The sequence below is a fragment of the Cervus canadensis genome, chromosome 22 (genome assembly GCF_019320065.1).
Source record: "Cervus canadensis isolate Bull #8, Minnesota chromosome 22, ASM1932006v1, whole genome shotgun sequence".
NCBI classification, from domain to species: Eukaryota; Metazoa; Chordata; class Mammalia; order Artiodactyla; family Cervidae; genus Cervus; species Cervus canadensis.
The window spans coordinates 48,773,834-48,786,128 of NC_057407.1; the positions used below are offsets into that span (position 1 = coordinate 48,773,834).

The 12,295-nt window shown below is 45.4% G+C and overlaps 1 protein-coding gene across 24 annotated transcripts in view; it reads right to left on the reverse strand.

Moving 5' to 3' along the window:
- LRRFIP2 (LRR binding FLII interacting protein 2) overlaps window positions 1-12,295 on the reverse strand; it is a 109,372-nt gene that overhangs the window by 7,183 nt on the left and 89,894 nt on the right. For 12 of the 24 annotated variants that reach the window (XM_043442209.1, XM_043442205.1, XM_043442204.1 and 9 more), the window contains 5 exons: window positions 10,280-10,372; window positions 7,780-7,872; window positions 2,944-3,045; window positions 2,599-2,731; window positions 1,008-1,057 (listed from right to left, as the gene is read on the reverse strand). In XM_043442209.1, the coding sequence (XP_043298144.1) occupies window positions 1,008-1,057; window positions 2,599-2,731; window positions 2,944-3,045; window positions 7,780-7,872; window positions 10,280-10,372 (471 nt within the window). The remainder of the gene's footprint in view (window positions 1-1,007; window positions 1,058-2,598; window positions 2,732-2,943; window positions 3,046-7,779; window positions 7,873-10,279; window positions 10,373-12,295) is intronic. The other 12 variants (XM_043442228.1, XM_043442214.1, XM_043442211.1 and 9 more) reach the window with 2 other exon arrangements.

Consider the following 12,295-nt stretch of genomic DNA (forward strand, 5'->3'; position numbering starts at 1 on the left):
TGAATGCAAGTGATTACAACAAAGAAGTCCACAACCACATCAAACTGTTAATCAAATAAAGGGGTAAGATGACATTTTCACTCCTGTGAAGTTAAGAAAAACTTACTGCCCCCAAACTGTCCTCTGGAAGCTACTGGGGGATGTACCTGAGCAAGAGAACAGAGGTGGAGGGAGGGAGGCCTAAGACGCTGCAGAATGGGGTCCAGCCTGGCGCTTACAGGCAAAGGAAACCAGATGATGAGCAGGGTGGTAAGGTCTCTGCCCCAGGGAGCGAGCCAGCATGTTCAGAAGGGCTGAGCCAGACGCTCCAGGAACCAGAAAGTGGAACTGAGGGAACACGGAGTGTGGGCCGAAACTACTGCTGGAGAGCCTGCCCCTAGATGAGAAACCAGCACCTAGGAACCCAAGCGCGAGGCGAGGCAAACCCCGGTCCTGACTTGCAGGGAGCCGAGACGCCCGAGATGAAAGGGCCCCAGGGCACGCTCCGAGGCCCGCTGTGCGCGCTGCTTACAGACCTCCGATGACACAGCCCGACTGGAGTCCCGCTGTCCCTCTGCGGGGAGGGAGTGGGGACGGGAAGGACAGATGTTGGGCAGGGAGATGGGGTGAAGCAAGTGAAGTCCCCACGCTCCATAGAGGGGTGTCACCAGGACCGCCTTAAACAGAACGGCCAGGAAGCAGCCGAAGCACGTCACACAGAAGCGCAGCGGTCAGCGCGCACCGCAGGCAGCTACAGGGACCGAACACGAGAGCCAGGCGGGAACGCCCGTCCTAACAGGGCTTGCAGAGCAGGCTGCCTGACTGAACTGTGGCCTATACCTGTTTTTTAAAGACTAGGAGACAACAAAGAGGTAAATACGACTTTTTATCTTTCAACTCTTACTGGAGTAGTGATAGCTGAAATAAGCACATGTCTTTCTAGTGCACATTTTAATTTGCTCACATTTTACCACATGATTTAGTCAGTTACAATTATGATTACCCTCCCATGAGAAGAATGCGTTTACCTGTGATAGTAGCTCTTCCTTTTCCCCAGCGAGTTTTCGTAGCCTTATGTCTAAAACAAATGAAAAGTGTGTAATGATGTAGTATATAAACAATTTAAAATAATTCTTCAAATTCACAAATAGCAAACATCTGATAAACAATTTACCGCTTTGAGTATCAAAACACATGAAGGCTTTAATGATGAAAGGGAAAGTACTGGATGATTCAAGACATATTTCCACACAGTTGATGTTTATCAGGCACTGAATACAACATTTGCTCCCCAAAGCAGTGATTTTCCACGGGAAGACAAATGCAAGTACAAAGATCATTTCCTCGTTTCAAAAATTTGAAAGTTTTACCAGGAGACAATCCCCTGAAAGCCAAGGGTACCCCTACAGGCTTTTAAGTCCTTAGAATGAGAAAACAAACTCCGGGAGAGAGGACAGGGCTGAGAATGAGCCTGAGGGGATGCTGGAGCAAAGAACGCCCAGGAACACGATGCCAGGAGCAGGCAAGGCCCATAAGGCCTGTGTGTGTGGGGACAGGGGTGCGGGCTCTAAGACGTGGGCCGTCAGGGCTCGTCAGAGGCTCTGCAGCAGGACCATGCAGGCCACCCCTGGCCTGAGGGGATGGATGCTCCCTCCCAACATGCCGGAGAATAGGGCCCTGGACCGACGGGATGCCAACAGATGACGAGCTCCCCACGGCCAACCATGGTCACCGCCAAAGACTCCAGCCCCTCCCACGAGGCAGAGGAAACCCTGCAGCTGCCCGTGGCCGGACACGTCCGTGCTCTGCGGCATCCTCCGCTGCATCAGAGGGCCGACAGGCAGTTACACTTCCAGAGCCCCCTCATTGAGAGTGGGCCTGCCTCTATCATATACACATTCTTCTAGGAAACTGACACATACATGAAAATAAAAGAGGAAGAAAGATCACTTTTAATATAAAAGTGGCTGATGACAGAGCATCCGCCTGTGCGTCCCCGAGGGCTGGATTCTGAGCAGACGCAGCAGATGGGCGTCTTCCTGAGGGTAGTGTCGTCAGGCTCTCAAAGCGTCCAATTTAAGTGGCTTAGCCCTGAACACATAACTGACGGGGGGACTGTTGCAGAAACTAACACTGGTGGCTGGCAATTTGTTATGTAAGTGAATACTGAAATGCTAACTTTTGCTCATCTGTTGCCTTAAGAAGTGCGGTAGCAAAGAGCTACAGAATCCTGAGTCGCAAAACAGAAAACCAGATGCTCCTGTAGGAAAAAACTTAGAACATGCTCAGGAAGCCACCGACCAGCCCTCTGGCTCCCCAGGACACAATGTGCTGTATTCTCTCTTCGCAGAAAGTAGTGTTTAAATGACAAAGCCACACACACACACCCAACATGCTTCCGACCAGGGGCCTTACCCCCTGACCCTGCCTGGCAAGGGCCCAAGTGCTGCTTTCCCAAGGTCAAGGACGTCCGAGGACAGCATGCCCAGGTGTCTTCCTCTCAAGAATGTCGAGAAGGCTCAGAGCACCCTGGTTTTTGTTTTCCAAGAGAGGATGTGCCCAGGTTGGATGTCCAGGAGGACAACACCAACCCCAGTCAACGCAGCGGCAGCGTCTTACCGAGCGGCCCTTCCCCCGCCGACTCCAAGACCTGGGCGGCTTCCTGAGACACCACAGTGATGGCCCCGACTGCGGGCTCCTGGTGGACGTCGCCGTTGGGAGTGCCGTCGGGGATGATGACTAGGCCATGTTTCTGCGGGGAGGAGGAGACTCGGTGTCACAGAAGAGCCCCAGGGAAGCAGAAGGCGGCAGCACGGTGGCCCTGTGACAACACCCGCCTGCTGCGGGGACCCCTGGTCAGCACCAGCTCCGCAGACGGACTCACACCCCGGCTCTGGACGGGAGAGCTTCAGAGGCAGGAGGACAGGGCGGCAGGAGCAGCAAAGCGGCGAGGAGCTCACGTACCTCTCCCGCCTCCGCCGCTGCCTTCAGGGTGGCCAGCTCCTCCCGGAGCGCATCCCGCTCACTCCTGAGGCAGCCCGCGTGCTCTTTCAGTTTCTCAAAGGCCTGGTTTAGATGGGGCAGCGGGAGAAAGAAGGGCAGAGAGAGAGAGAGCAAATGAAAGGGAGCAGAGCAGGACCGGATTCAACTTCAAAAAAGATAAAGCGTCAGAGACAAGGAGGCGTTAAAAGCTTTGGACACAAACACTTAGATACGGAGGGAACACAGAGTCCTATGTATCTAGCTTCAGAAGAAAGTTTTGTAGAAAGTGGTTAATCGTGTGTAAATCTGGCAAAGCATGCTTAGTGCATCAGGCAAGAAAACAAACCCTTTTTAGTCAATGAAAATAAACAGAGAAGGAAGGTGAAGAATAAATAATACTAATATAAAGGTTTCCTGACAAACCTCCTAAGGATGCTTTTATCTGATAGTCCAAAAACCCACATTTCATGTTAAACTGAACTAGTATATTCAAGAATATACTTGATTTTTAAAAAAATAAAAAATGGGTTCTGGAATAACCAGTATATATACAATGTATTTTAATTAAATACTGGCTGCAGTAATTGTCCTCTACATCATATGGTAAAATATTCCTCATATACCACTCAATGAAAAATAGCTAACCCCCTACCCCAAATTCTCAAGGATCTGTTTTTGTTAATTAAATGCAACTAATGGTTATTTGCTTTTCTGATGTACATTCAAAATGTGAGAAACTGATGAAATAAACCCAGCCCACTTATGGCAGGTAGCAGAATATGGGTTTGCAAACAGGCCGATGAGTCCCGGCACCTCCTAACTGACCTGTGCCTCAGTTTCCTCACCAGAAGAAAGGATGATACCAGCACCACCCACTGGCCCAGGCTGAGAGGAGTACTCAGCGCCAGCACCCTGCAGTGCGGAAGACGCAGGAAGGTTCATGGAAAGCCGGCCTGGGTTCCATGTGTATTCTCCCTGTTGCTGCCTAAAGCTCACAGCTGTCAGAGCTGAGGACAGCGGACAGAAGCAGGAACACGTCTGGTCCATGCTGACATACTGCTACTTCATGTCATAAAATAGCCAGACTTCAAACCCACCCGGGTAAGCAGTGCATGCAACCTAGCAGCTGGGCTGTTTGAAAAAGCCTTTCTCTGCACATTTGTTCCTACGTTTAGTGTTTTCTACCAGCGTTCCCATTCATGCAAGACGTTGAACTACAACAGGAATTCTCTTCTTGGTTTACAGAGTCTAGAAGTGGGCCAACTGCTTAGTTACTCACTGCTGAAAAGCTGGAGAACTTTCTAAATCATTATAACCCTATTTCCCAGCCAGTAAGTAAATAAGGGATGGTGGCAACTGCCATTTGTGTAGCTCCAGGTCTTAAAATTGATGTCTCTCATGTATTTTTATATTTAATTTTTCCCTTACATACCCTGTACTTTTCTTATCCCCATTTCACAGATCAGAAAATTGAGGCTCTGACAGGCTATGTTTTCTACCTGAAGTCACAGTAAGTGGCAAAGCCAGAAAATGAGTCCAGGTTTTTGGTTCAAAGCCCTCGCATACTCTGCATGTATTGTCACCCCACGAAGGCCACATTATCTTCCCTTACTGTCACCCCAGATGCCACTGGAAAAGCAGTTCACAGGACAAGTCCTATTCCTTCTTTGCCCAAACTGCAATGTGAACATCCAGCTTCCTCTTTCAACAATCTACATTCATACTGTGTGTCGAGAGCCTGCCTGTAAGTTAGTAAGTGCATTCCCAACACCACGAGGCATTCAGTGGAACACTTCAAGCCAGTATTAACACTGTTACATTACTAGCAAGTGTAACATTAGGACAGCAAAGCCCAACAGCACTGTCCCATCCGTGGCAGCCTGTCCTCTCTGGGCTGGCTGTTTTGGGTTATAGGTGTCCACGTGCGTTGTCGTGCCGTGCATCGCCACACACGGCGGGGACGGCGGCCACTGTCACAACATGCTCGATTAATAACACTGGAGAAAACCCCTTAGGAACAGACCAATTTGAAACTCGAGTTCTAGCAAATGCTAGCTAGTACATGCCATTTGTTCCTCTTCCCAATCTTACAGCAGACTGTATCTTTACTTTTGGACTTTCAAATTTCACCTTCCCATAATTATGGGTGGGAAAATAAAATATATCCTGCAAATCTTCCCATCTTACCACAGAGTTTGAAGACTACTGAAATACCTTATAAGTAGACCAAATGTATTCACACTGGATCTGAAATCCTCTGTATTACCTGACCATATAATCACTACTCTTGGGCTTGTCTTCCGTAAGTGTTCCTACAGCAGATTTTTTTAGGGTAAAAAGTACATGCTTGTGGAGCTTTAAATAATTTTTTACCCCTGACCTAACCTCAAATTCTAGTGTCAAGAAGCCTGAAAGGCTGAACTTCTTGACAACAGGTTATAATTACATACAGGCACAAATATCTTTAGTGAGAATGGGAGTGAGCCTTGGTGCTAGGCTGTAGGGACATACAAGCCCTTCACACACACCCATTCTGCACATGACCCCTGGGTGCTCAGAGCTACGCTGGTGCCAGATGAACGAACACTGGGGTCAATGAAATAATTAAAACTGAACTTGAATATGAGAACAGGGGCATGCTCCTTCATGGAGCTACTAAATTTAAGTCTTGATAGTGAAGCTAGAGACATGATACATCAGGTAGTCACACATCATATTTAAAATGCATCTTTTAAAAGTCCAGGGAGGACCACCTCACACACATGATGATGGCTACTACAAAAAAATAAATGAGTGCTGGCAATGATGGAGAGAAACTGGAACCCTTGTACAGTGCTGGTGGAAAGGTAAAATGGTGCAGCTGCTATGGAACACAGTATGGTTGTTCCTCAAAAAGTAAACTACATATAACGTAGCAGTTCCCCTCCTGGGTATGTACCCAAAAGAAACCACCAGAAGAGACTGGCAAACTCATGATCACAGCAGCAAAAAGACGGGAGCAACCAAGTGTCCATCAATGAATGACTGAGTCCACGAAGTGTGGTACACACACACACTGGAGTATCATTCAGCCTTAAAAGGAAGGACTTCTGACATATGCTATGACATGTCTGAACCCCGAGGACATACGCTGAACTGAAATAAGCCAGTCGCAAAAAGACAAATACTGTATGACTCCACATATGAGGTACCCAGAGTAGTCAAATTCATAGAAACGGAAGTAGAATGGGGGCTCCCAGGGGACAGACGAGGGGACCTGGGGAGTAGTTGTTTAATAAAGTTCAGTTTCAGTTCTGCAAGATGCAAAGAGGTTCTGTGGAACCTCCAATGTGAATGGACTTAATACTACCGAACTCTTCCTTAGAAATGATTTAAATGGTCAATTTTATGTTATTTTTTGTATGTTGCCACAACAACAACAAAACAGCTTTTTAAAGCAAAAGAGGGACAAACTTTTGATGCATGAAGCACCTTGGATGAATCTTAAGGGGAATTATTCTCAGTGGAAAAAATGTAATTCCACAGGGCTATATACTGTACAATCCCACTTATAAAACATTCTTAAGATGACAAATTACAGAAATGGAGAGGCGCAGTTGCCAGCACCTGGGACAGCGGTGCTGAGGCAGCAGACGTGACTAGGAGAGCAGGAGGAGGGGCCCCTCGCAGTGAGGAGATGTGCTCCACCCAGAGTGGGTCAAGACCAACGCCCGACTGTGCTACCGTTTTACAAGATGTTACATTTTGGGAAAACTGGATAAAGGGCATGCAAGATCTCTGCATTAATTCTTACAACTGCATGAGAGTCTAGGATGATTTCAAAAAAAGTTTGGGCTTCCCAGGTGGTGCTCGTGGTAACAAACCCGCCTGCCCATGCAGGAGACGGAAGAGATACGGGTTCAGTCCCTGGGTTGGGAAGATCCCCTGGAGGAGGGCACGGCAACCCACTCCAGTATTCTTGCCTGGGGATCCCATGGCCAGCGGAGCCTGGCGGGCTCCAGTCCAGGGGGTCGCACAGAGTCGGACACGACTCAGGGACTGAGCGCCACCACCACCAGCTAATTTCAAGCAGAACAAGACTTCCTTAGTCCTCAGGCCAGAGGTCTCCTGTCTTTTCCTTCATCTCCCCTGACAAGGTGAGTCTCCGGAACAGAGGTCCTATGCCATGAGGCGGTTGCCAGTCAAAAGGCTACCTGGGATGAGCTGGCAGGAATGTTTTCAGTCTCTGGAGTTCTTGGGGTCTACCTGAAGGGCTTAGCAAAAAGGCAGAGAACTTCTTCCTTATCTGGGCCCCTGCTCTGGGGAGTTATGAGGATATAATTAGAGGAGACGTCACAGTTTGGCAGCACCAGCAAAATCTTACATTCCTATCCACTTCCGTAATTAAAATGATTCTGATCTCTTCCTATTTTATTCACCAAAGATTTATGGGATGTTAATAACTTCTCCCCCACCCCCTATCCTCTGCTGCTTCTCCAGATTCTTGCAATGTAAGAGTATCAAATTACCCACAGAGTTTGAATTAAATGCCTGTGGCTGTTTCTGCACAAAAATCCTGGGAAAATGAAGAACAACTTCCTTAGAAAGCTCTTGCTTGTACATTTTACAAGCCCAGAGTCAGCTGGAGAGAAGAGTTCTTTCCAGGCATAGGATCAGGTTTTCCCAGGGAACCTTCTGTCTTCTGCTAATTTATATTTCACTCTGTATAAATGCTCAAAGATAATCAAAGGACAGAACTTTAGGAATCTCTAAATTACATTTACATTGGTCTAGTCCTTGTCTGTGAGCTTCGGGCCAAAGCCCAGTTTCACTTCATACCCTAATGCTCTTATCTTTCCAAAGCAGCGTCTCCTGGAGTTCGAACACCTCTTTTGTCATGGTGTCTATTTTCTGCTGCATATGCTGCTTCTCCTGCAGAGGAAGAGGGGAAGAGGAAAAATGAAAGAGCAGGAAGAAAAAGAGGACGGGGTGAGGGGGAGGAAAGCAGAAGAGAAATAAAGCTGATAAAGAAACTTAACTAAAGGAGAAAGGCTGTGATGAACAGGAAAAGCAAGAGCTGCTTGTCGGAAGGAAGGATGACACGCAGTGTCTAGGCGCCGTGACTGCCACTGGCCTGGTGCGGGGCCAGCCAGCGAGGGGCCGGGGACGGCGGTCCCAGCCACAGCCAGCCAGCGGGCTCCTGCACACGCCCAGCTAGCTCCGCGCGTGTACTCTTCCACTCGTGACTGCCCTTCCTCCAACACGGGACACTTACACTTCTAGAGAGGGGAAGTCAGACCTGCTTATGAGCACGTGACCCTTGTCACTGACAACAAGCAGGAGTTTCTGAGCTCTTTTTTTAAAGCAGAACTGGAAAAAACAGGAGAGGGACACAGCTCAATCATGCTCACTTTCCTTTAGCAGCATCTATGATAGCAAGAACATCATAATTTACAAATGATCACAGCAGTTTTTAGAAATACTTGAATTTTAGCATTCAGCAATTCTTAACTCTTTTGAGGAGGCAGTGATGCACAATTTATACCCTCTTATATTTAGCAGGTTTCATTTCTGCATTACTGGTAAATTATCACCTCCTACTTTCCCTACTCACACCTCTCATGTATTTACCACGTGGTTCTCAATTCTAAAGACCAAAAAGCATTATTTTGGCATAGCCAAGACTCTTCAGTTATAAGTAAATGCGTATATTAACATCTGGTGGTGGTTTAGTCACTAAATCGTGTATGACTCTTGTGACTCTATGGACTGTAGCCCTCCAGGCTCCTCTGTCCATGAGATTTCTCAGGCAAGAATACTGGAGTAGGTTGCCATTTCCTTCTCCAGTACTAATATCTGAAGGATGTTAATTCTAAACATAAGAAAATACCTAAAACTAAAGTTTGTATACCCAGCGCCTTAGGCTTTAAATTAAGAGACCATGCTGACAAGTTGTAAAAGTCAAGCATTAAAATTCCTCTTAAATGCAATCATCACATTAAAAATCAGAACACTTAACCAGTTCTACCGTAAGTTACTGAATTTGAGAAGCAGCTCCCAAAGCAGTTTTATCATTCTTTTGAAATTGTAATGGGGAAAAATTATACATTTTAACTAGAAAAAGAAGGAAGTGGCTGGCATACTGACACATAAAAACAAGAAGACAGAGAGGGAGAAGAACTCACACATTATTTTTAGGTGCCAGCAAGAAACAGTGTGGACAATATACTTCTTGCCATATATGGTAAACCAAGGCAACTAACTCCATATGTAACCTGATAGTTTCAAAGGGTTATCTGTGTTTGCATTTAGAATTCACAAATTCTACCCGCTTTCAGCAAGCCAAGTTCAGTTATTCTCAAGAATGACAAAAAAGTAATATAAATCCGCAAATAGAATCACTTCTTTTCCTCGATTAAATCATTTTTAAAATCATTCACATGGGGGGAGGTAAAGTGAGTCAGATCCGCTGGGGGAAGAGAAAAAGGAGGGGGGAAGCAGCAGGGAGGGGAGCTCTGAACCACTAGGGACATGGATGAGCTGAGCGTGACATATGAGGCGGCATCTCAGGGTCGCTGGAGCGGGCCTCTCTGACATCACCACGGCACCGCTGCTCATCAACACGAGACGTGCCGGGAAACCACGCCGAGGAAGCAAGCAGGAGCCAGTCCCAACAAACCTAACCCCATATTTATTAAAAAATGGCAACCTCGAGAGGAAAACCACATTTAAAGAAAAACAGAGATGCATGCCAGGTAGCAGGTCCAAAAGGATGAGAACTGCCATCAAAGGTTTCCTGGAGGCCCACAGGGCTCCCCTCCTAGGACCCTGCCGTGATCCTAGAGCTCCTTGCCAGGGGAACCAGAGCCGCAGCCTCAGCCAAGTTTCGCCTTCTGTCTCCCACCAGGCATCCAGACAACTTCTTTCCATTTAGCCATTTCAGAAATGCACCTACCTGAGTGAAGATCAAACTTCTTCTTCCCCAAGAATCATGTCCCAAAATAGAGCATTCACTACATTCCCAAGAATCATGGTACTCTGAGGGGTTTCCTTTTGCCCACTTCCTAAGGTATCTTTAGGGAAGAGTGTGCTTAGGAATAAAAGACAGTAACCAAAGCTTCTGCTATTAAAAAGGAAATACTTACAGGGGTTACAGCATTAATTTTTTAAGCCTGCTCTCATGTTTCACACTTGTAAAATGTTTGGGTGCGGCCAAATGTGAAGAGACAGGTACAGGGTTTGTGGCATTTTAACTCCCTTCCCTCCCAACACACATGCCCTCATTCCATTTGGCGCATTTTCTCCTCAAAATAGGTATTTCCACAGTTCCCGGACGTACCTCAATTAGCTCATCTCTTTGTCGGAGGCCTTCTTTAAGCTCATCCATCTTGTGCTGTAGCACGCTACACATATGTTTCTGCCTTTCTAACTCCTGTTATTAAAGAAATGATACGGTTAACACAGATGGTGGCACAGGACAGATGGAACAGCTACAATATAGCGACAGAGAGGCTGTGTGTGACCCCCAGAACACACCTGCGCTGCCATGCACTGTAACTTAGAAAAATTCTGTGTTCTGCGGAAAGGCTCAGGAAATTCTCAATTTTCATCTCATATGATTACATATCTAGAAAATCCAAACTAATCAATGGCAAATTTACTTTGAATAATGAAATGACTTAGTAAAACCACAGCTTATAAAATTAACATGCAAAATTCAAGAAGTGCCACAGGTCAAAATGAGAGAAGATACAAGAAACACACTATCAAAAAATAAAATACATACACGTAAACTTGTAAGATATACTCAAAATATATACGAGGAAAATAATATAAAACATTCCTGGAAGACAGAGACGTAGGACTGAACCAATGGAAAGGCATGCCATATTCTTGAATAAAACGATGCATCATAAAAACATAGGTTCCCCCTAAAATAACCTATGCATTAAATGCAGTCCAAATAAAAATACCAACAGGTTTTTCTCCCCACAGAGCAACATAAGTTGATTATAAAGTTTATTTGGGAGAAAAACAAGAAAAAAACAGCTAGAAAAACACAAAAAAAGAAAGCTACCCTTACTAGATATTGAAACAGTACTATACGGCTTATATAATTAAAAATGTTGTAATGGCTCATGAATACAGACCAATGGAATAGAATAGAAAATCCAGAAACAGGCCCAATGACATATTAAACAACAACAAAACAAAAAGCGGTTCAAATCAATGAGAAAAGCTACGCTTTTAAATGAGCAGTGTTGGCATAACTGGATATAAACACAGAAGAAGAAAATTGGAACCGAACTTCACAGAACACACCAGAAGAGATGCACTGAAGGAAAAGGGAGAGGAAACCAGAGACAGAAGAACGGAAGTTAGACACACGGTCACTAGAGAAAAAGGTGAGTGTATCGCCATAACCAAGGAGTGGATAAAACATTACTAAAACATGACTCAAAAATCCACAAACAAGAAGGAGAATGGGGTAAAAAAATTGGACTACATAAAAATTTAAGACTTTTGGGAAACTCCCTGGAGATCCAATGGTTAGGGTTTCGTGCTTCCACTAAAGAGGGCGGTGGTTTGATCCCTGGTTGGGGAACTAAGATTCCACAAGCAGTTGCAGCGGCGCCAAAAAACAAAACAAAAACACAACTTTTGCATGGCAAAAACACTATAAACAAAGCAAAAAGACAAGTGACAAATGATTACAAAAAACTGTTTAACTAAGTTATAGCAGAGACAAAAGGATACCATCTTTCCATATAGAGAGCCTCAAAAATTAGAAATAGGAGGGGAAAAACCCTACTATTTATTAGAATAGGCTAAAAAAAAAAAAAAAAAGGGACAGTTCACAGAAAAAGAAGTACATTGCTCTGAAAATGAAAAGATGCCCATACTAAGAGAAATGCAAAATAAAACTGTGTTTCTCACCAAAACACCAGTAAAAGTCCCCAAACTTAACACCATACTCAGGGGGAAGTAGTACGGAGAAGGAAACTGACCCTCTCTTAAAATATGTGGGAATACAAAATCGTACATCCCGGACAAAGGAGAGTCCATCATATCCAGCAGGGCCACCAGGCCTTCTGACCCAGCAAACTCAACTTTTCTGGCTTGCACAGATACCGGCAAAAATATACAAAGACCTATGCAGTACATTGGTTTTGCAGGATTATTTTGAAGGGCAAAAAACTGCAAACAACTCAAATGTCCATTAATAGGAAACTGGTGGTACAAAGTGTAGTATAAGTGATTAAAAAAAAAGACAGAGGAAAAGCTCCCTATATTAGTCATCAGGTGATAAAGTCAAGATACAGAAAAATAGTACAGTATGCTACCATTTTCTAAG